The following is a 25,845-nucleotide window of genomic DNA, read 5'->3' on the forward strand; positions in this document are numbered from 1 at the left end:
AAATACTTGGCCGTGCTGCATACCTGCAGATCCAAGAATATTTGGGATCTAACAACCTCCTGTGTCTAAGACAATCCGGCTTCCGTCCCAGGCATGGGACCGGCACGGCTCTGATAGATCTGAAACCACAAATCGAAGTCTTGAAAGACAACAGGAAATTAGCCCTGTTATTACTACTAGATCTTTCCACTGCCTTTGATTTGTTTAATCACCAAATCTTATGCCAGCACCTCCATTCGGCCGCCCACTTCTCCGACTCAGCCACTGCGTAGATCAGTTCCTTTCTTAGTAACAGATCCTTGAGTGTCTTCTCCCCATCAGCAGCCACTGCCCTGCTCCGATTCACTGCGGTGTCCCTCAAGGATCTCGTGTGTCACCTACACTCTACAATGTGTTTACTAAACCACCCTTTGATGTGCTTGACTATCTGGGTGTCTCTTACACTAATTATGCTGACGACACCCAGATACTCATCCCTATCACAGGTGACTACACAGCTGACACTAAGGCATTGAATGACGTATATTTGCTCATCCAGGCTTGGATGGCCCAACACGAACTTTGCCTCAATGAGGACAAGACGGAGCTTCTTATCTTGGGCTACACACAACATCTTAATAAATTAGAGCACTCCTATCAGTCTTTCACCATAGATGGCAACATTATCAAGGTCTCCAAGGACACCAAAACCAAGGTATTTATCTCGACTCCACTCTGTCCCTGACGCGACAAACTAACACAGTCATATCAGCCTCGGCATATACCTGTAAACTTAATGCAGCCTGTAGACCTTTTCTGACTACCCCAAATAGCATCACTCTAGCCAGAACTCTCATCATGTCTAAGATCGACTATTGTAGTGCCCTCTATTTGGTGACTAGCCAGGCGAAATTGAATAAATTGCAAATCACACAGAACAATACCATCAGAGCGGCATTAAACATTCCTAGAAACCCACATATCTCCGAATTCAGATCCAATCTACATTGGCTCCCTGTCAAGCAGAGAATTTCTTTGAAAACACTTGCCCTTACTCACAAATGCCTGGCCAACAGGCCCCCCCTACCTATCCAACCGTCTTTCTCTCCACACTTCCACCTGACCTCAAAGAATTGCTGAGACACACAGCCAATCTTTGCCTAGATTTAAACTTCAAAAAGCTGGGGGTGTGAGCTTCCCTGTCTTGGCATCCAAGCTCTGGAACTCTCTCCCCACTACCATCAAATCTGAGGTTTCATTTAACTCCTTCAAACAAAAATCGAAATCTTGGCTCTTTGCTCAAATCTGACTTACTCCTTGATCTCAGCTATCGCCTCATAGTTAATCGGTCACTTGCTTTAGCTCTTTGGTTCCACTAACTTATTGTAAATTATGCCTTGCTTAACTTATGTTGCCTGCACGATAACTTGCTTTAGATCGCTCTGACTGTGGAACACTCTGATCCTTGCTCACCGAACACTGTATGTACCTGTAACTGTTTGTAGCGTGACACAAGTTCACGTCTATTGTTTATTTATGTAATTTGCCTTTAAGTTTTTGTGCCCTGATGCCTCTGGGCCTGGCGCGCTACAAATAAATAAAATACAAATACAAATTTGGGGGCTTTGATTGTTGTTGGTGGTCAGGCTGGGGAGTCAAGTGACTGCAGGTGCTGGGAGTTCTGGGAGCAGATTGGACCCCTTCACCCGGACAACATCTGAAAGGCTTTCTTGTATCCTGCACTGAACCTGCCTTGCAGGTTCCTGGAGCTTCAGGACTCTATGGGACAATAGCAAAACTCTCCTTTTGCCCTTGTTTACATTGCAGCGGCCTACGCTTATTGGGGCTCCCTACTATCGATCCCCCCCAGCTACTGGTCTACATTCCTGGGGTCCTCTCCTGGTGTGTCTGCTCTAGGGATGCTTCAGCCAATATTCCTGCTGTGACATTAAAGCACAAGCATGGCTATGCATACTGTGGCTGGCATGGGCTACCTGATGGATTACTGTGCACAAAGGTGCTAAAACATTTGAAGCCAACCTCAACCCCCAAGTGGTATCCCATATGTGCTTGCTGTCTGGGGGCCACCAGCAGGCACTACCTAGTTAACGGTGCATCTGGACCGGAACATTGGAACGTTGGGTGCTTTTAGGTTGAAGTTGCTCTTACTAGACCCACAAGATACCACAGTTTACTTTCTGTTCCCTCATCTGACCACGCTACCTGTCATGCCGCTCACTAAAAGTAAGAACAAGGGCTCGATTATGGATTCCTTTGTGAGCCAAGCCAAGTGTCAGGATCATCCCCCGAGGTCGGCTACTGAATGAACAGACACACTGCCACCAGAATCGGACACGCAGGAGAATAAGGACCTTGACGACATTGCTGCCCTTAGATCCCCACTGGAAAACAGGATTGATGAGGTCAAGGTAGATGTTCAACTACTTTGGCAGGACATCCGATCGCTGGCAAGGAGAGTCAACACTGTAGAATCACTGCTGAAAGAGACTGCAGCCACTACTGTGGACCTCACAACGCAAATTAAGGCTCTGGAGGTGCAGAGTGCAACCTTGGAACTTGCGGGCGAGGAGGCCGAAGGTAGATCTCCTAGGAACAATGTCTGGGTACTTGGACTCCCAGAGGGCGCGGAGGGCTCGGACCCGTCTGCATATATAGAAAATGTGCTAGTGCAGGATTTTGGCCCTGGGAAACTATCCCAGGGATTCATGGTGGAGAGGGCTCACTGATCACTTCAAAAGAAACAACCCCCGGGGTCACACCCCATACCAGTCATAGCCAGAATCCTCAATTTCAGTAATATGTAGGTAATCCTACAATTTTCTAGAGATGGCGATGTGATACAGAGAGGTAACTCGAAGATCGCTCTATATCCTGATTACACACCAGCTGTCCAGAGGGCGAGAAATACATTTGTGCCTACTAAAGCAAGACTCAGACAGTTCGGACTCAGGTACATGCTTATTTATCCGGCTAGGTTGGAGGTTTTATACAACAGCCGATCACATTTTTTTAACAGTCGGAAGCAGTGGATCAAACACAGTAACTTAACCAGTGCAGGTGGCGGTGACACTCCTGGAAACAATAGTGCTGTCCCTTGAACTATTACGCAGATGTATGATCTATGGTCTTGCTACTATTTTGTAATCCGCAGAATCCTTCCACAATTACGAAGTTGCCTGGATGTTGGCATGATGATTGAACTCTATATCAAGCAGGCTGACATTTTGTGATCTGCTGACGAACTGAGTCCTGTGATATAGTGGTCCTGAGATTTCCTGGTTAATGTTGTACTACATTACTCAATGCTGCACCTAAATTCTTTTACATTCAGTGTGGATGATGATCTGCTGCCCTCTTGGTGGATTCAGCCAACCTCGACCTGGTTGTTACGTGGCACCTGCCTGTAGCTGGTGCTTTACCTGGTACCCGTTGGCTATGGTGGCCATTGAACATACGGGTCACCTGAACAGAACTGCTCTGTTAAACCATGTTCAACCCCCAAGTTCGGGGAAGTGTTGTTCGGTTGTTGTTTGGTTAACACTGAAAGGCTTGTACATTTCGGACAAGAAGCGGTGGATGCACTGAGGATGTGGCTATGTGACCCTCATGCTTCTATTGTCTTCACTGGCTGGGCTGGTGGGTGGCTGCTGACTGGCACAAAAATTAGACCCCCTTGGGTAGTGCGATGACATGGGAGGTGGGCCACGTGGGAACAGGGGTCGCAGGGGTGGTGGCAACCAAACGATGTCACAAGTTAAGGAATTAAGTGCGTGCGTAGGAATAGTCCTACCTGACTCAGAGTAGGAATTCTATAGCCTTACTTCAGGAGACCCTTCTACTGACTGAAGACCAAGCTGCTTTTATAAATCGCTGGCGGGGCTCGGGCCATGGTGCCCCCTACTCCAAATTTGTGCAAGGGGTATTTACATGGATAGACAGGAAAATACCATTTCAAGAGCTGGAGGTGGTGAGAAACAAGGAAGGGAGGTATGTGATTCAGAGGGGCTACCTAGATGACAGAGAAATATGTATTGTGAACTCTTACTTGCCAAACCAGAAGATACCAGATCATCTGTGCATGCTCTGTGGTCATATTGCTTCCAGACGTGATGTCTTCTTTATATGGGGTGGGGATTTTAATTGTGTGAAAGATGTTGGGCTCGATAGAACCTCTTATCCCTGCTGTGGCCCTTCCCCAGCCACTATTGACCTGAATGAAGCATTGCCTGAGCTGAATTTGGTAGATGTGTGAAGGATATTGCATCCAGACACTATGGCCTACTCATTTTACTCATCCTCACACAAGGTGCACAATGATCTCAGTGCTAATCTTGGCAATGTGTAGGGCCATATATCATGAGTGAGGCACATCAGAATTCGGCTTTCTTTGGATTAATATAAAACAATATTGCACTTTATGTTTTCTGACCGGCCGAACACGCTATCTTATTTCTTGCCTCAGAAAGGGTGGTGGTGTTAGAGAATTAAGGGCAGCTTCGTTACCTTGCACGGACGCTGACTTTATGTATGTTCGCATTGCAGTTATCAACTAACTAGGCCGACCCATTGAGATGTGGGTGCTCTCCTTTTTTTAAAAATATCGATCTTTTTAGTGCTGTTGGTTTTGCATGATCACGTGCTGTATGTATACTTCAGCCATTTATGGGTGTTGCATTACATTTGAAATGGTATCCAGTGATTACACCGAATACAAAATAGAGCCTGAAATGTAAACGAATAAAAAATTAGAAAACAATACTGATTTAAAAAATATATATATATATATATATATGGTGTGGGGTAAGGGATTACATCTGGCGGGCAGGGGTCTGGGTGAGGTTTTAAACATGGGGAAACAGGGGGAACCCCCATAAAAAAATTGATATTTGTGTTTGTTATTATGGGCCTCATTACAAGTAGGGCGCAAAGGGATACCGGGCACCGGTAATGACACCAGTGCCGGTAATCCCTTTGCGCCCTACTACGAGTTCCCTTTGCGGGTCCCGTCCTTAACGCCTGCTAAAAGCAGGCGTTAAGGACGGGACCCGCAAAGGGACACCGGGGTCAATAACGGTACTGCAATTTGCGGTACCGTTATTGCCGCCTTCCTCCTTCCCATTGAGCCCTATGGGGGCTCAAATGGGAATAGGGAATGGCGCTGGTGAATTGGGAATTACCGGTCCCTCCGACCTCGGAATGGACCGGTAATTACTCCATTCACCAGGCCGGAGTCGGAAAGATTTTGTAGGCAGCCATGCCGCAAATAGCGGCGTGGTTACCTCCAAAGTCGGAATGAGGGCCTTTGTTTCGTTAACATTTCATTCTCTATTTTTTCCTTCATTAAATTCACAGTGAACCATTCGGGCTACAAATAACCATGATTGTTTATGGGGTATTTCACAAATGAGCACTTTCTTGGCATCTATTAGTGATCGCCTCCAAGGAACTATATAGACATCGTGTGGAATTGTACATGAACTTATTTTTCTGCTTTCCATTATAGTTAAATTTTATATGCATTTATGGATTGGATTTTAAATAGATATGCATGGCAGTATCTGTTAAATGGAAGCAACATAGCGAAAGTCTCGAATATGATGTTGTATGAAGCAGATCCATTCATTAAGGGTGCACAGTTAGACTGCTACTGCATGCCATGTGAACTTTATCCAGGGAAATGACCTGGATAAGTACATTTGCTCATGAATATATTAGAGAAACGCTGAACCAGCATATATCAATGCTACTAACCACTCACTTTAGATAAATAATCCACATGTCCTATTTTCCTTACCCACTAGATGGTTTTCGGTATAAGACAGCATGCAAAATGTGATATTATAATCAGGTAAATTAAGTTCCTCAATGACAGACTACTTTTCTAATATTTTTTTTTAAAGCTCGGCTGTGTGAATTACAAGCAAAATCTCAAAAGACCGAATCGGCAGAATCAGAAGGTGAATGCAAAATGTGAGTCAATTATCACAAAATATTTTTCTATGGAATGCCATAATTACATTATTATCAACGAAGGGGGGATCATGAATAAGGGTGGGGAATAAGAAACATAATAAGAACGCTTGCAGATAACCAACCAATAAGTCATGCGCAATCTATCCTTGTGTATGTCCGCGCGAATATGTGGACACATTTTAAAGTCTGCGGAGCAAAAAAGAAAGGTGCGAAAATGTGGCGCAATATAGTTAGGGCAGGTTTACCACCTTTTTTATGCTCCGGGGGTATTTTCTAAAGTTTTGCAGATAGGTTAGGGGCGCGGAATGTAATGAATATTTCCGCCTGCCTTTTCCTCTCCACCTGTAAAAGCGACTGGTTTCAGACGAGCATGGCATTTTCATGCAGGCGTAAAACCAATGGACACCAATGAATTCCTATGAAACGTTCCAGTGTTTTGCACCTGATAAAACCAGGCAGATTCCATAGGAATCCAGTGTCAGTGCTTTCTGCCAATACTTAAATAGTGGGAAGGATTTTCAATTTTTGCAAAACAAAGTATAAAAGAAAGTTGTTAAGGCATCTCCTCTGTATTAAAGCTTTTTTTAACAGTATATATGTCTTGGAAACACTGAAAATTGCATAGAGGGGAGACAAGCGGTGGCATCCTGCCACTATTGGTCTGGGGATGTTACCCCCTTGTCTGAGTGGAAGACCATCCCCTCCCCTGAGTGGCAGCAGACACAGTTCCCAGTGTGTTTTATTTGCATGGGGAACTGTGCGGGCTGCTTTGAGATGGGGTGTGTGGACCGCTACGCATTTTGTTTGTTTGTTGCAGAGCCCTTTCAAATTATATGTGTGGAGAGGCGGAGAGGGTCATGCAGTCCTCACCGTGGTGGTGCAGGCGCATTTGGGTGGTGCATAAAGGTAAGTTAAATGTTTTTTAATGTAATATACATGTATGCATGTATGGATTGTATGCATATATGTATGTATTTTGGTGTTTGTTTTTATGAATGAGTGAATGCACAGAGTTGTATAAATGATGCATGAATGCACGGGTAAAAGTGTTTGTATGCATGTGAGTGTGTGTGTCAGCTCCCACCCCTAAATTTAGGTATTTGGCAGAGTCACAGGAGAAAGTAAGGGCCTTCCCGCCAAAGATTAATGGCAAGGAGGTAGCATGGGTCCTCTTTGCGGACGATTTGGTCTTTCTAGTTCAGACTCAGATTGGTCTGCTAAAGGAGACTAAGCGACTTTGAGTCCTTTCTCAGCCAAAATGGCATGAAGATCAATGCCAAAAAATCAAACATCATGGCGATGAAAGCTATGATTAGAAAAAGATGTGAAAGGTTCACTTGGCGAGTTTGAGGGGATTCCCTTAGCGGTTGTTGACACCATTATACATCTTGGTGTAACTATCAATAAGAGCAGAAGTGAACATGATCACTACTTATATCTGTGTATCAGGCTTTTGATACTGATAAATCAGGGGCGAACCTTTCAGAAGAAGTACGTGAGATTTACGTTAATACCAATAATTGCTTTTTATAAGAAGAAAGTGGCTCAAATACTAACTTATGGAGCGGAAGCGATCCTCCATTTGTGTATCTCCATGTGGGATAATGTAGGGGAGGACTGGTCCAAGAGACCCCTCTCGCCTGCGTTTCTTCCCCAGGTGAGGGCTATGGCCCATTGGGCGTTCCCTCATGCCACCCGGGCCCAGGTGGTGGAGGGTTCACCCACTGGAGACATTGCCCACACGTATCGAATGCCCACATCTATTGATCACAACACAAATTTAGTTAGGCCCAAAAACCATTCTCTGCCCAGTAAAGATGGTGTGAGCTCAGCGCACTGTAGCGCGGCCCCCACCCTTGGAGAACATCCCTGTTGCCGCAGCACCCTGGCAGATCCGCTGCGAGCACGTTCCCACGAACAAGACGGACATGAGCTAGCGCAATACGCTAACATTGTAACAGTTCACCTCCCGCAGTGTACCATCACTATCAGCATGACCCGGCCAGCAGGCCTGAACAATGGGAAGAACAGTAAAATGGTCCTCTGATGGCAGACAGTCTTTATATATATGTATATATTAATGTCAAGACCTCTTGCATTATTTCCTTCTTCCATAAAATACAAACGCCTGTAGAATGTATTAAAATGAGAGAGTATGCTCCTATGACATAAGCTATGGCGAGCTCGCACCATTGCAGGTGGATGCTAATGATAAAGGGACGCTCCAGGGATCTGTTCGTTGCGTGTATCACTGGGCAGCCTACCTCACATGGTTTCGCGCCATAAATAAAACTAATGCTGCTAGAGTACGCGAGAACGCGGATGCAACTATAATATGAACTCATGTCAAGAATGCGCAAGCGTGCACTTATCATGTGTGAATGTCTGAGCCCCTCATATGCTACCACCGTCACGTACAGGGGCGGATCGTTTTCTATGTACTCCACTGATCTAACCACTACCTCATTTACTGCAAATATATATGCATGTAACTAAAACACTGTAGCTGCTAGAATGTAATGTACAAAAATGGTGCTCGGACTGGGTATAATGGAAACACACCCAGCCAAGGTTAAATGCATGTTTTGAAGTGATTTTAAATAAGTATTATAGAAAGTATTCAAATGTTTGCGATGTCTTTACTTATATTCAGCAACACACAAGGGAGATACCTTTGTGAAAGCGTACAAGGTCTCGATGTATCCCCCTCCCTCCCTCAGAAGACTGCCAAGACATGAGAACAGAGCCCCGCTCTGTGCTATCACGCCTCCCCCGACCTGACTGGAGCTGCTTCAAAGACTTATAACCCCACTGCAGCACCCAAGGCCGCGGCCAGCCACCTGCATTATTTACAGCACAGCAGTAAACCTTAGTTTAAACTCAAGTGCCCCCTCGTAAACCCCACAACCCACCGGACTGTCTCAGACTTATGGCCCTGTGCAATCAGGACACCCAACACTTTGACGACACACAGCGAAACATCTATAACCACTTCTAACAAGGCAGAAAGACCTGTACCACCCGCCCCAGTCCCCGAAGCTTAGCCCCACGACCCACGGTCCCGGTCAACAGATCACAAGTAACCAGGCCTCGATATATTATCTCCAGACCCCTCACAAGGTGCATTCCTCCTGTGTTGCATTAACCTATTGAAAGATTTACTAAAGAGAATAGAACTGTAAATGACTGAATGACTGCGGGGTGCATGGCAGAGGGCAAGCAAGTCAGGAAAGGCATTCATCTCTGCCACAGGCCGCCTCAGCACACCAACACCGCCCGGATGAACTCAAGCCGACCTGCCAGGCCCAGCCCAACCCACGAGGGTGACCAGTGACGTCCTCCAGCCAAGACCAACCACACCGCAGCAGCACCTATAGTTAGTCGTCGCCACCCAATCCCAATGAACTTGTGCCCCCTATAGTATGTAGGTTTTGATGACGTTTTTTGTAAATATATATGCCTGTCTTTGCTATTGTCAGACAGAGCGCTCTCGGAGTTTGCAGAGTTCTTTGCATGCCCAATTCTGATTGATAAACTCCCATTTACGCTCACCCGCACTCTGTCTTGGCCTTATTCCCATTTTGGGAGAGTCCTTCATTGTCTCTCATTGCGGGGAGGATCGTGCTGTTTGGGGACGCTTGCTTTCAGTGGTGACCCCGATAGCGTGATATTTATTTCTTCCTAAACTCCTTCTAACCGTCCCCGTTTGGCACGAGAATCTCCGGTCGAAAAGGGATACGCACGGTGAGCCGGCTCCGGGAGGCTGCCCACCAACGGCGACCGGTACACTAAGAAGTGCGCACTCAATAGAGAGGGGGTACGGGATCCCGGTTGAAAAATCCCCTTTGAGTACCGCTCGCCGGAGCCGGGGCTGACCGTTGAGCTGACGGCGACACTGCCTGGACGGACCCAGTTTCGGAGAATATCGGTTCAAGACGGGCACGTGAGTACTGAGTGCGAGCGATCTTAAGGGGAGCAGGGAGTGAAGTGTAGGACAGGAAACGAAGAGGGGGTACGCAGATCTACTGAAGATCATCTTAAATTTTCCTTGCTTTTTCTTTGCATATGGCCATTAGGATTAAGAGGTGAATAAGAGATAAAAGTGAAGGGAACCTAGCTCCGAAAGGGGGTGGAAGGCGGCGCCGCATAGTGCTATCTCAACTAGTACTGGGAATATATGAAGAAGTGGAGTATAAAATAAAAGTGTTCAGCAAAAGGGGACACTGAGAGTACATTAGTGACCGCTATTACTTTTTTCCTTTTCTTTAAGGGTAGGGGGGGAGAATAAAGAACTGTGATTAGCACAGACTTAGGGAGAGAGTAAGAGAAAAAGAGTCCTATTAGAAGAAGGGGAAAACGGGTTAATATCTATATATATATATATATATGGGTATCTAGATACTCAAATAAGGCGATTAGGGACAGCCGGCTAGGGAGGAAAGGGAGGGCAGCTTGAATGGTGAATGGTGCCAAGAGGTGTGTGCACCTCGTATGTGCTAGAAGAGATTTTGATGCTGTGAATGTGTGAGCGATTATAAGTGCATAATAGTTAAATGGTCATGATAAGTGTGGCCGGATAAAAGTTTTTTTTTTTCTCTCTCTCTAGACAACGCCAATATAGTGGAGTGAGTGAGTACCTTTTTGATTTCCAGTCTGACATTGTCAAACCAAAGGATGGGTTGCTCTTGTATGTGCCCCTCAAAAAGAACATAATAGACATTGTGTACGGCCAGTTTTGTATTGTGCAGACAGGGAGGGGGAGAGCCCAAAGGGACCCAACATTGCATGTGACGTAAAATATAAAGAATAATATTGATACGACACTTACATTGTAGTTGCAAACACACAAGGCACATCAGCACTAGGAGGGCACAGAGATGGGGGCTGAAACACCCTTATCACATATTTGTAAGAATCTCCCGGGATACGTGGAGCGGATTAAAAAATATCACGACCAATGGGTGACCGAGCTAAAGGGGGAGGGGTTACCCCAGATTTGGCCCGAGGGAGGGTCGTTTGATAAAAGTGTCCTGGATACAGTGGCCACATGCATTTATCTAAAATACAAAGGAAAGCAGCTGCAAAATAGGAGGGAAATATTAGATCTCTGGAGGTTATTTGAAGAGGTACCACCGCCTAAGACACCAGCACTAAATCCTGATCTCCCGTCCACCACAGACAATCCACTGCTAATACAAAAAGATGTCAAAGAAGGCTCAAATGTAGCGCCACCAGTAGAAGTAATAAGTTTGTACCCGATAATAAAGAAGCCTGTGCCCGCAGAGGGGTACAGTGATCCCACTTACATACCTCCCCCGAGAGATACCACACCCCTCCGGCCCACGGCACCTCCGCCATACGAGAGCACGAGGGAGCGAGCCCAGGCAGGCGCACAAAGGGTAGATATAGAGAAGCTCACAGATGATTTAGAATCAAGACTGACGATAGCAAAGGATGAGCTCTCTAGGATAAAAGACATATGCGAACGGACAGCACTAGATGCACCTAGATCAGGGCGTACGTCCAGAGCGCTAGGTGAAAATAGAAAGCCTGAAGAGGGGTGGAAAAAGGGCGAGATTTTGTTCAGAATTGAGGAAGAACCAACGCGAATAATAGAAGTAGGGCCCGGAGAGGGAGATGGTGCAAGTGAGGAAAGGCGGGGGGGAATTAGAGAGGAGTTGCTGTGTGATATAAGGGACGAGGTAGAAGAAAGCGACAGGTTGAGTATGGCAATAGGAGGGGGAAGCGAGGGGGAGGAAGGTACGTGTTCGCTGAGAACCCTGGATGATGAGTGGACGGGCCGACTAAGGAACAGAGTGGGAAAAATGGCATCACTGGGGACATCAACAGCTCAAACGGGTCCGGACGGAACGACAAAAGGAAGGCTACAGCTCCCGTTGATACACAGGGGAGGAGGGAGGCCTAACTATATCCCATGGGCACAGATGGATAAAGCCAATTTATTAAAGCTATTGCCCCCGTTGTCAGGAGGGGCAAGTAAGTGGATATATGCCTTTGAGAAACATACTGCCGGGGTACCCCTAGCCATAGGAGACGTGAAAAGTCTACTCGTATCAGCGGTAGGTGACCAGGCTGAAAGGGTATGGGTTAAGGCCGGTTTCCCAGGAGTAACGCTAGACTGTGACCGCCATGATGGGGCATCATTTAACACAGTGCGTGCCAGGGTGTGGGATGCCTTACGCGAAACATTCCCAGACACACCGGACTTGCAGTCAGTGATGCAGTGTACAATGAATGACGGGGAAGAGGCTATGGATTATATTTTCCGGGTCCAAGAGATGTGGAGAGCAGAAACGGGCACGCCCTGGTATCAATCGACATCTTTATTTTATTTTATTATAAAGAGAGGGCTCCCAAAGGAAGTGCAGAAGGCGCTCGACAAGATAGCAGGTATTGAAGCAAAAGGATGGCCAGAAATTCAGAGCATAATAGTACACCATTGTAAACGAATAAAGGAGAGGGAGAAGGAGGTGGCGCAGAAAAGATTGGCAGACGAGGCGAAGTTAGTACAGTCAAAGTTAGTGAAGGTTGCAGCAGCAGTAGCCGCGCTCCCACACAGTAGGGAGGGAGATGAGGAGGAGGAGGGGCTGATAGCACTCCAAGGAAGGGTGGCAACTAATTGGGCAGGACCAGCGCAGCGGCAGTGGACTGAGCAAGAGCAAGGTGGAAGCCCGCAGTGGCAAGAGTGGACCCCTCGAGGGGGACGAGGTGGGTACAGGGGCCGGAGAGGAGGCGGACAGGGGTATGGAGGAATGGGAGGAAATGGATGGCAGGGTCCCAGGGGCCCCCCAATGGAGTTGCTGGAACTGTGGAAGATGGGGACATTACTCCAGGGAGTGCAGAAGTAGACAAAACAATGGGTTCCAGGAGGGGGAGGCTTATGGTCATCCACACCCGGGAAGCCCATACGGTCTCCCAATGGGACAACAGCAGCTAAGGAACCCTGGCCAGGGTACCACGGGCCAGCAACAAGGACACCAGTATAGGACACAGAACCACCCCCAAAACAATGACAGTATGCAATACACGCCAGGTAACCCTTTCGCGACAACAGCAAACGGGGCCCCCGCACCAGCGCCTTACAGCGGCATGTCGGTAGTTTCCGGAAATGTCTTTACTGAGGGAGGGGCGACAAGATACCCCGCATAGGACAGCCCACAGAGAACACTTGCGTGTCCAGTTCTATCTACCACCTACGATGCAGCGATGGAACCATTGGTAGGGGCTCAGATAGGAGACAAGCAGTTTATATTCATGGTTGATTCGGGAGCGGAGAAATCATGTATCAGAGAGGGCCGATTCCCGTTATCTAACAGGAAGTTAGAGACGGAGGGGTTCTCTGGGGCTGTAGCTGAAGTTCCTTACACAGAAGTTTTGGATGTGACAGTGGGGGGTAAGACAGTGAAGGCACCCTTATTATATTACGAACATTCCCCAATTAACTTGCTAGGGAGGGATCTCCTGAGCAAACTCAACATGACCATATCATTTACCGAGAGAGGGATAGTGTGTTCCACACCCGGGATATGCCCCTTGCGTGCAATGTTGGTAGTGCAAGCCCACACAACCACGCAGGAAATACGAGGACTGCCACAAAATGAGGAAATGTTTATCAAAGGGCTGAAGACTCTGGCCCTCATAATTCCCGAGCTGAGGAGCATGGACTGGAGGATCCCGGCGGAGTTCCTCTTCCGCCCCATAGTATGCCCCAACGCAGCACCAGGGTCAGTGGTATCGTTAGATTTGCACGCTGTGCAAGTGTCAGCAAAAAGAATAGCTGTGATCGGAGTGGATGAGGAAGGGTGTGAGTGGCGCACAGTGCTATGCACAAACGCCAACATCGCCCTGCGAGAGGTAACAGATGAGGATCTCTTCTCAGACTCAGAAGATGATGGTGAAATAGTGATGGAGATAGCGATGCCCTGTGATATTTTAATACAAGCCAGGGAGACTCCCGTCCAATTGATGACAGTGGTAGGAGCACCACCGTCGTTTTTTGATGACGACATGAGGCTCGTACCAAACAACTTATGGACAACAGGCCCCCATGATGTGGGGCTGTTGCATGGAGTACAGCCTGTGGTAATAAAGTTAAAGCAAGGAGCAATTTTACCACGAGTTAAACAGTATCCTCTGTCTCGTGAAGCTGAAGAAGGGATAAAAGAGTCAATAAATGCCCTACTGGCACAAGGGATAATAGTGCCTTCAAACTCCCCATGTAACACGTGCATTTATCCGATCAAAAAAGCAAAAGGGGGGTCGTGGAGGATGATACAAGACCTACGCCCCCTCAATGATGTAATTCAGAAGGAGTTCCCTCTAGTCCCGAACCCCGCATCAATACTGTGCAGCATCCCGAAAGAGGCATCACATTTCACAGTAGTGGATTTAAAAAACGCATTTTTCTCTATACCCCTGGCTGAAGAGAGTAGATACCTTACCGCCTTCACACTGGGGGGTAAAAGGTATGAGCATTGCAGATTACCACAGGGTTACTGCGAGAGCCCGAGCATCTTCAATCGTGTATTACATGAAGACCTAGGAAACCTATCAGTTGAGAGCACCATTATTCAGTACGTGGACGATTTACTAGTCTGCGCACGAAACGAAGAGACATGCAGAGCAGATTCCGTAACATTGTTGACCTTGCTGGCCAACAAGGGGTACAAAGTGGACAAGGGAAAGCTACAGTACTGTCTGACAGAGGTCCTGTACCTAGGGCAGCTGATTTCAAGAGATGGGAAAAGAATAATACCAGACAGGGTAGAAGCCATAAGATCAGTACAAGAACCCACAACAGTAAAAGACATGCAGACATTTTTGGGAATGTGCAATTATTGCCGAGCATGGATATTAGATTATGCGGCATACACCAGGCCCTTATTACAAGCATTAAAAGTGGCCCAACAGGAGAACAGGAAGATGGAGTGGACAGAAGAGATGAGTTCCTCCTTCCAAACACTAAAAGAGTTGATTTCAAGCGCCCCAGTACTCGCAAACCCTGATTATGGACGCGAGTTTTACCTATTCTCACACTGCAAGGAAACACTGATGACAGCAGTCTTGACACAAAAAACATCTTTAGGACACAAGCCATTGGCCTACTATAGTGGCACTTTAGATGCCGTGATGCAGGGCCATTTCGCGTGCGAGCAATCACTCGCTGCAGCCGCGTTCGCGATTGAGAAAAGATTCCGTAACATTGTTGACCTTGCTGGCCAACAAGGGGTACAAAGTGGACAAGGGAAAGCTACAGTACTGTCTGACAGAGGTCCTGTACCTAGGGCAGCTGATTTCAAGAGATGGGAAAAGAATAATACCAGACAGGGTAGAAGCCATAAGATCAGTACAAGAACCCACAACAGTAAAAGACATGCAGACATTTTTGGGAATGTGCAATTATTGCCGAGCATGGATATTAGATTATGCGGCATACACCAGGCCCTTATTACAAGCATTAAAAGTGGCCCAACAGGAGAACAGGAAGATGGAGTGGACAGAAGAGATGAGTTCCTCCTTCCAAACACTAAAAGAGTTGATTTCAAGCGCCCCAGTACTCGCAAACCCTGATTATGGACGCGAGTTTTACCTATTCTCACACTGCAAGGAAACACTGATGACAGCAGTCTTGACACAAAAAACATCTTTAGGACACAAGCCATTGGCCTACTATAGTGGCACTTTAGATGCCGTGATGCAGGGCCATTTCGCGTGCGAGCAATCACTCGCTGCAGCCGCGTTCGCGATTGAGAAAAGTGCCACAATAGTAATGGGCTGTTCTGTGACATTGTTTGTGGAACATTCATTATTTGCCATACTCGAGAGATCAAAAAGCACACTGACCACACAGCGGGCAACTGCCTACGAGATTATACTGTCCAGTGCCAACATCCATATAGTGAGATGCAAGACAGTGAACCCCGCCACATTCATTACAGAAGCGTGCACGCTCGAAGACATGCAGAACCACGATTGCGCAACCTACACAGGAGGAAGTGGGGAAGAGACAGTGGTGTGTGAGAACGCTCTAAGCGAAGGGGAAGTGTACTTTGTAGATGGGTCCGCATCTATTGACACGGACACGGGAGAAAAACACGTTGGCATGGCAGTGGTGAGGTTAGAAGACGGTGAGTATGAAACACTGGTACAATATCGTCTCCCATCACATTACTCCGCGCAGGCAGCAGAACTGATTGCACTCATAGAAGCACTACATGCAGCAAAGGGGTGTGCAGTGACGATATACACAGACTCAGCTTACATGACAACAACAGTACATGGGGGACTAGCAAGATGGGGGCGGAGGGGCTTTAGGAGGGCAGATGGAACACCTGTACAGCATGCAGAATTGTTAAAAGAGTTAATTGAGGCCCTGCAAAACCCCACTGCAGTAGCAATAGTAAAGTGCCAAGCACATACGCCCAACACAGATGTTGTGTCTTTAGGGAACGCGGCAGCGGACGCGGCCGCCAAGGAGGCTTCCTATTTTCAGAAAAATGACAAAGGTGAGTACATGCTTAAGGACAAAACAAACGAAGAGCCCACAGAGGGATATAATATCATGCCCATACCACAAATAATAGAATTACAGGAAGGAGCCAGTGCAGAGGAAAAACTCTTGTGGACAAAGCGAGGGTGCAGCAAGTCAGGAACAGACCTACTGTGGAGGCAAAATAACTCGGGAAAGGTGGTAATGCCAATTCAGCTACTAGAGATTGCATTCCAACAGCTACACTTCCCTGCACATAACACCAAACAACACATCGCAGCAGAAATACAGGAAGAATGGTTCGTGCCCTGTCTTCAGGAGCACGTGTCTCGATTGGTAATGGAATGTACAACATGCCAAATATACAATTCAGGGATGACATTACGCACTCTCCGGGAAACAATCCCTAAACCCATTGGCCCATTCAAGGAACTACACATAGATTACGCAGACATGGGGAAAGGTGTAATGGTGCACGGTACATGATTGTGGTCGTGTGCCCATTTTCAAGGTGGGTGGAAGCAGGACCCTGCGCGCGACCCGATGCCAAGAGCGCCGCCAAGTTCCTAGTAAGGGAAGTATTCCCGCGCTGGGGAATTTGTGACGTGATCCGCTCAGACAATGGCACTCATTTTGTGAATGAGCTTTTTAAGGAAGTGACTGCATTGCTGGGAATAAAACATAAATTATGCTCAATTTATCATCCTCAAAGTAATGGCGTAGTGGAAAAGATGAACGGACTGTTGAAGGGCAGGTTATCAAAACTATGCTTCTCATTAAAAAAGAATTGGATTTACTGCCTACCGCTTGCGCTATTTGAGTTGCGAAACCAGCCAAGCAAAGACCACCATTTGTCCCCGCACGAGATCGTGACTGGGAGACGGATGAACACAGCACACTCACCACTGCGCGAACACTCGGACGCTCACAGAAGCGCCGCGATATTGGGAGATGAGTTCACAGACTATTTAAAGAAGCTGACAAGGGCAGCGCGCGTGATAGCAAAGCAATTGTCCCCACCCTTCACTAGAGAAGAGGGAAATGTAACAGGCGCTGTCACGGAGCCAGAGCCACAACTGCAGCTAATGCCAGGCGACTGGATATATGTCAGAGGTTTTGTGCGTCGGTGGAATGCACCACGATTCCATGGACCATATGAAGTAATATTTTGCACGCCTACGGCGGTAAAGGTCAAAGGGTTGAAGTACTGGGTGCATTTGACCGATGTACGGAAGGCATATAGCAACGTACAAGAGGAGGTAGATGAGGAGGCACAGACAACAGCAAACGCTGCGACTGAACAGAATGACTGAACATGAACTTGCGTGTATGTGCTGGTAGTGAATTTTAAGAAATGCACAACTGATAAATTTTGTTTTAACTTTTATCTTGTCGAGTGCGAATATATATATATATATATATATATATTATGAGTTTGTATACACCCTTGTCTGTGAATACCCCTCCCCGTATCCCCACCCGCTTCCATTCCCCGTCACATGTATATTGGCACTGATGGTGCCAACAAAAATGTTTACATGTATGCACTCAATGCACTTTTATATCTTAAAACAGGAGCTTCCATGGCATCTAACGGGCGGCCTGCAACGGATAAATTTACTAGAATTAGAGAATGGTTAACTGTGAAATGTATATATTCGTATGAATGTGGACTATCTGCGTGCATTATATTGTTTTTTACATTATTATTTGGTCTGGTTACATACTGGTTCATAGCGTTCATCTCTATCGAGATGAACGAGGGGGGAGGGAGCAACGCAACTATTGGGACCAATACAACTGCAAGTGTCAACGCAACTACAAGGGAAGGTGATTTTTTGGTATGGGATGGAACTAAACTTGTGTGGGGCTACTATACTACATCACCCAATGTTGTCATCTCACATGATGGAAAGCCAAAAAGTGAAAGACAATACAACACACTGTCCCCACCTGAGATGTCTAATTACAATGCTCACAGTTTAAACGACCGAAACCCCTCTGCCATATCCTGGTTGTATAATACCCCCACCAGCCAACCTGCCCCCACGGCCATAGAGAATCAAAGAATGAGAGAAACACATGAAATATTATATGATGACTGGGTGAAGGGGGGCGGGAATGAGAAAGGGGGGTCTATTTTGTCTCTTGCCCAGGGAATCGGGAAGAATATGAGGAATAAGAACAATAGACGGAAGAGGGAAGCAGGAAGGAGGAAGTATGATGAGTACTATGGGCTAGGCTTAGATAAGATGGAAGACCCACGACACCCCCACCAAACAAATAAGTGGTATGCAGACATGAGTGCCACAGCTAAACAAACAACAAACGAGAGCTGTTATGTTTGCTCCCTCATCCCTCACGCATCAGGTACACCCAAAGTGCTGTTACCCAAAGAGTTGCCGATTATAGATGCCCAATGTCTCCTTCATCTCACGTTGTGCAGAATTAAGAACACCTTCCAGGCACATGAAGTGACTTTTCAAATGCTGCAGAACGAGAAAACGTGCTACCCAAAACCGTCAGGGGTTGTATGTCTGAAAGAACCATTTTTTGCAATCGAAGGGACACTTTTTTCTGATAACAAGTGGAAGAATGAAGAAGTAATGTGTAAAGCTGAAGCACTGAGGGGTGTGGCACCGGAGAAATTGCAATGGATAGAAGAAACATGCACACCTGTATGGAGAGAACACATTTCAAAACTAACCTGGGTCACGCCCATCGAAAAGCCTTTCAAGTTGCAGAATGAAATAGACTATGAACTATGTTTCAAAGGAGAGGGGAGAACGTCCATGGGGACGAACAAGAAGTGCAACAAAACCCTCACTATCCCAGACCTAAGAAAAGGGACTGCGGCCCTTATGGACACGTATTGGGTATGTGGAAAACAGGCATACCTACACCTCCCCCCGTCGTGGAGTGGCAGCTGCTCAATGGCCACTCTGCACTCAGCTCTAATGGTGATACCAGAAAGCCACATCGATGGAAGCAAAAGGACACAGGAACGCACACAACAGAGTGTGGGCCAACCAACTGCAGAACCACGAATGTATGTCCTGTCTTCTGGAAGCAAGGAAGAGGTGCTGACCCGCAACAGACGAGCATCAAACTATATATCGAAGGCATCATCAGAACTATTGGCCCAGATCCCAGACAAATATCGATTATTCAGCTCAGCAGAAACATTTTTTGCCTCGCTCGTATCAAGTGTCCAAGCAAGGGCTAACGCAAAATGGCTCCAGATAACCCGCTGGGAATTAATTCAGCTGGCGAACGACACTGAAGAAGGTTTTAACATAATAAAGGTCGAACTAAGAGCCTTGCGACTGATGACCATGCAAAACAGGTATGTCCTGGACCTGTTGACGGCGATGGACGGCGGTGTTTGCCGAAAAATAGGAAGTGCCTGTTGCACTTTCGTACCTTCTGAAGACGCAGAAAACGGCTCCCTGTCCCATGTGATCGAAGCAGTCCACAACCTAGGAGAAAAAATGAAGATGGAAGGCGGAGCAGTAGATAGTACATGGTTCGATAACCTCTTCTCCTGGGTCCCCTCATGGCTTGGAACAACGATGAAACTTTTGATGCCAGCTGTGGTGTTCCTCCTTTTGATTTTCTGCCTATGCCAGGTGGGTCTTCGAGTCTGTGCTAACGCAGTACCAAATGGTGCAATGATGATGGTGACAATGGGCAACTCACACGGTACAATAAAAACGGTGCAAGAAGCACAAGTACAAACAGGGGTAGACAACACACCAAGGTACCAACTGGTGCCCATGTACCACGACAAGGATATTGTAGATAAGCTATGGCACACCACCATCAAAGAGCCCCGCATACTAGAATGGTACGAGGAAGTGTGGGTAGATTTGGAAGGAGATGGTGGGTGCATATATCTTACGTGTACTCCAGATGAATACGCCAGGAGAGGTGAGAGTTTAAGGGGGGTGTGCAGAGCATGGATGCCTATCAAAGGAACTCCTGCATGGGATGAGGCGGTGATGGACGAAGCAGAATGTAGAAGGATAGAGGAGTTAAAGAATTTGTTACTTAAGTAACGAAAGGGGGGAAATGTAGGGGAGGACTGGTCCAAGAGACCCCTCTCGCCTGCGTTTCTTCCCCAGGTGAGGGCTATGGCCCATTGGGCGTTCCCTCATGCCACCCGGGCCCAGGTGGTGGAGGGTTCACACACTGGAGACATTGCCCACACGTATCGAATGCCCACATCTATTGATCACAACACAAATTTAGTTAGGCCCAAAAACCATTCTCTGCCCAGTAAAGATGGTGTGAGCTCAGCGCACTGTAGCGCGGCCCCCACCCTTGGAGAACATCCCTGTTGCCGCAGCACCCTGGCAGATCCGCTGCGAGCACGTTCCCACGAACAAGACGGACATGAGCTAGCGCAATACGCTAACATTGTAACAGTTCACCTCCCGCAGTGTACCATCACTATCAGCATGACCCGGCCAGCAGGCCTGAACAATGGGAAGAACAGTAAAATGGTCCTCTGATGGCAGACAGTCTTTATATATATGTATATATTAATGTCAAGACCTCTTGCATTATTTCCTTCTTCCATAAAATACAAACGCCTGTAGAATGTATTAAAATGAGAGAGTATTCTCCTATGACATAAGCTATGGCGAGCTCGCACCATTGCAGGTGGATGCTAATGATAAAGGGACGCTCCAGGGATCTGTTCGTTGCGTGTATCACTGGGCAGCCTACCTCACATGGTTTCGCGCCATAAATAAAACTAATGCTGCTAGAGTACGCGAGAACGCGGATGCAACTATAATATGAACTCATGTCAAGAATGCGCAAGCGTGCACTTATCATGTGTGAATGTCTGAGCCCCTCATATGCTACCACCGTCACGTACAGGGGCGGATCGTTTTCTATGTACTCCACTGATCTAACCACTACCTCATTTACTGCAAATATATATGCATGTAACTAAAACACTGTAGCTGCTAGAATGTAATGTACAAAAATGGTGCTCGGACTGGGTATAATGGAAACACACCCAGCCAAGGTTAAATGCATGTTTTGAAGTGATTTTAAATAAGTATTATAGAAAGTATTCAAATGTTTGCGATGTCTTTACTTATATTCAGCAACACACAAGGGAGATACCTTTGTGAAAGCGTACAAGGTCTCGATGTATCCCCCTCCCTCCCTCAGAAGACTGCCAAGACATGAGAACAGAGCCCCGCTCTGTGCTATCACGCCTCCCCCGACCTGACTGGAGCTGCTTCAAAGACTTGTAACCCCACTGCAGCACCCAAGGCCGCGGCCAGCCACCTGCATTATTTACAGCACAGCAGTAAACCTTAGTTTAAACTCAAGTGCCCCCTCGTAAACCCCACAACCCACCGGACTGTCTCAGACTTATGGCCCTGTGCAATCAGGACACCCAACACTTTGACGACACACAGCGAAACATCTATAACCACTTCTAACAAGACAGAAAGACCTGTACCACCCGCCCCAGTCCCCGAAGCTTAGCCCCACGACCCACGGTCCCGGTCAACAGATCACAAGTAACCAGGCCTCGATATATTATCTCCAGACCCCTCACAAGGTGCATTCCTCCTGTGTTGCATTAACCTATTGAAAGATTTACTAAAGAGAATAGAACTGTAAATGACTGAATGACTGCGGGGTGCATGGCAGAGGGCAAGCAAGTCAGGAAAGGCATTCATCTCTGCCACAGGCCGCCTCAGCACACCAACACCGCCCGGATGAACTCAAGCCGACCTGCCAGGCCCAGCCCAACCCACGAGGGTGACCAGTGACGTCCTCCAGCCAAGACCAACCACACCGCAGCAGCACCTATAGTTAGTCGTCGCCACCCAATCCCAATGAACTTGTGCCCCCTATAGTATGTAGGTTTTGATGACGTTTTTTGTAAATATATACGCCTGTCTTTGCTATTGTCAGACAGAGCGCTCTCGGAGTTTGCAGAGTTCTTTGCATGCCCAATTCTGATTGATAAACTCCCATTTACGCTCACCCGCACTCTGTCTTGGCCTTATTCCCATTTTGGGAGAGTCCTTCATTGTCTCTCATTGCGGGGAGGATCGTGCTGTTTGGGGACGCTTGCTTTCAATAAGCTTGAGAGTCTGTTCTGGCGGAAAGTCTTGGGGTTTCCAAATAGCCTGCCAATTTATGCGGTAAGGTTAGAACTGAAATTACAATCCCTGGAGTCCATGGTGGTATGGAAGACGATGGCACTATACCGCAAATGCATTGAAACCTCTTTTACTCGCCCATTTGAATTATTGAAAGGGGATCAGGAGATCTGTGATCAATATCTGGGTTGCTGGAAAGAGAAAGTAGAGAAAATCTTGAAGGGGAGGGATATTGTGATTGAAGATCTAATGACAGATCCCTGCAAGGTAAAGAAAAAGCTCCAGGCTTGGGAATGGATTGATACTAAAGATCGCTTTGGAAAAGATAAGCTTGGTCGTCTGTTGATTGAAGATGGAAAGGGTATGAATGACTCCCTAAATATTCACAGAAATGTCCCTCCCCGATGATCTGTGATCTCCTCCTAAGATGTCGTTTAAACATCTTGGATATTAGAGAAGTCTAGTGGAGGAGGAAGCAGCCCGGGGTTCAAAATCCATGGTGTAGATTCTGCAAACAACTTGAAATGGTGGAGTGTCCAATGCATTTGATAATGGAGTGCAAATCACTAGCCCAAGTCAGAACATTTTTTTTGGGCAACAGCATGAGAGAAATGACCACTTTGAGCTCTATAGAGTGGTGGAAATGGGTATTGATAGGCGAGCAAACCGGCCTGGTGATTGCCACAATGAAAATGCTGGAATTTCTGTTGTCTGCGAAGGGAGTGGGTGAAGGGGGTTTGAGATCCTCTCCTATCACATAGAATTTGAATGTTAACAGCAGTAGAATGATGAGGATTGAGCTCTAATGTTAAAGGTTTCTTTTAATAAGATTTTGTAACATGTATTTGTTCTTGATTTTCTTTTAAAACCAATTAAACATTTTAAAAAAAAAACAATTTTAGGGATGAAGGCTACTGGGTGCATGACGTTAATTTTTTCTTTATATAATACAAATGGATATGTTCACACTGCGCACGTGTCTTAAAGTTCACTGCGTAACTGCATATAATGTATTGAACTGAGGATCAGCCTAACACGTGTTTCGAGCCACTGCTCTTCTCTGAGGCTGAATTGATACATTACAATGAGTTCATTTGCGAAATTCATTTTTTCTTTATCCTTGATGCAGTGTCATGCTTCAAGGGTGAAGCAGACATTGGGCCTCATTATGATACTGACGGTAGCCGTGCTGATGAAACCGGCACGGCTGCCGCCGGTATCATTTATTTTCCGGTGCCCGTGAATGGGCAATTACTGGGTCATTACGGCCTTGTAATTGCCCATTCGTGGGCGCCGGAAAATATTCTTCTCCATTCCCATTTGAGCCCCATAGAGCTAAATGGGAATGGGGAAGCCGGATCCACCGGCACCATTCATGAATGGTGGCGGTGCATCCGACATGCTCTGCTCGCGAGTGCCGGTTCGCCTGCCAGGTCAGCCCTGGCGGACGAAAAGTCACCTGCGAATAGAACTCGTAGTTTGCCGGTCCGGTAGTAACGGCGCCGGTAGCTTACCAGCGCCGTTATGCCGGACCGGCAAACTTATAATGAGGCCCATTGTAAGTGAAATGTTATTTTGTGGCTAAGCTGACTTACATCGAATGTAGGACAGTCTATCCACATAATAACACTTAGGTTTACTTTGCCCTTGATTCACAGCTGCTGTGCATCACGGGTAAAGCAAAGATGATCAGTGTTATAACCTGACAAGACTGTCCTATGTTGAATGTACAAAGGAGTGTGGGAACCCCTCTACTGAGAACAGACATGCGTCAAATACCCTATTCTAAGGAATTTATTCCACTCAGAAGTGTCTACAACCACGTTTTAGCTCATGGCACCCTTCACAGAGGAGAAATATCCAATTTTATATCAGACTTTGTCCCACCCACAAGGGCAGTCTAGCACCGAAATGCTAGGCAAAACTCCTCTGAACAAGAGTACCATCAGCAACCCCAGACACGTGTTTCATCCTAGTTGGGCATCATAATTGAGGTGAAACTGAGCCTCTCTAAGACACAGTGAGCAAGGGGTCCACGTCTGGATTGCCCTGGGTTGCCTAAGGTGAAACGCTAAGTTTTACAAAGTTACAAAGGAGTGTGGGAGCCCCTCTGCTGAGAACGAACATGGCTCAAATGCCCTGCTGTTTTATGGAATTTCTTTCACTCACGAGGGTCTATATCCAGGTTTTATCTCATTGCACCCTTCACAGAGGGGAAATAACCATTTGCATATCAATCTTTGTCCCACACACTAGGGAAGTCTAGCACCGAAATGCTAGGCAAATCTCCTCTGAACAATAGTACCATCAGCAAACCCAGACACGTGTTTCAGCCTATTCGGGCCTCATCAGTGAGGTGAAGCTGAACCTCACCAAGACACAGTGAGCAAGGAATCCAGGTCTGGATTTCCCTGGGTTACTTAAAGTGAAACACTAAGTTTTACAAAGTTACAAAGGAGTGTGGGAACCCCTCTACTGATAACGAACATGGCTCAAATGCCCTGTTTTATGGAATTTCTTTCACTCAGGAGGGTCTACATCAACGTTTTATCTCATTGCACCCTTCGCAGATGAGAAATAACTATTTGCATATCAGTCTTTGTCCCACCCACAAGGAAAGTCCAGCACCGAAATGCTAGGCAAATCTCCTTTGAACAATAGTACCATCAACTACCCAAAAACGTGTTTTGGCATAGACGGGCCTCATCAGTGAGATGAAGCTGAGCCTCTCTAAGACCCAGTGAGCAAGGAATCCACGTCTGGATTACCCTGGGTTACATAGGGTGAAATCCCAAGTTTTAGAACGTTACAATGGAGTGTGGGAACCCCTCTACTGAGAACGAACATGGGTCAAATGCCCTGTTCTATGGAATGTCTTGCACTCAGAAGGATCTACAACCATCTTTTAGATCACTGCACTCTTTACAGAGGACAAATATCCATTTGCATATCAGTCTTTGTCCAAACAACAAGGGCATTCCAGCACCGAAATGCTAGGCAATTCTCCTCTGAACAAGAGTACCATCAGCAACCCCAGATACATGTTTCTGCCTAGTCGGGCTGAGCTCCTCTAAGACACTGTGGGCCTCATTACACAGAACGCGGTAAAATACTGCCCTTACCGGCAGGGCACTATTAACGTGTCGACCTTGGCAAGAGGCCGCTAATTGCGTGCCATTACGAGTACACGGACACGAGCACAGCGCCATGCCGGTAACGACCCTA

The 25,845-nt window shown here is 46.8% G+C and overlaps 1 protein-coding gene across 3 annotated transcripts in view; it reads left to right on the top strand.

Moving 5' to 3' along the window:
• ERICH6B (glutamate rich 6B) overlaps window positions 1-25,845 on the top strand; it is a 2,074,788-nt gene that overhangs the window by 815,555 nt on the left and 1,233,388 nt on the right. For all 3 annotated transcript variants that reach the window (XM_069640454.1, XM_069640457.1, XM_069640455.1), the window contains one exon: window positions 5,901-5,970. In XM_069640454.1, coding sequence (XP_069496555.1) covers window positions 5,901-5,970 — 70 coding nt within the window. The remainder of the gene's footprint in view (window positions 1-5,900; window positions 5,971-25,845) is intronic.

This window comes from Ambystoma mexicanum, chromosome 7q (genome assembly GCF_040938575.1).
Source record: "Ambystoma mexicanum isolate Mex_15411 chromosome 7q, UKY_AmexF1_1, whole genome shotgun sequence".
Lineage (NCBI taxonomy): Eukaryota > Metazoa > Chordata > Amphibia > Caudata > Ambystomatidae > Ambystoma > Ambystoma mexicanum.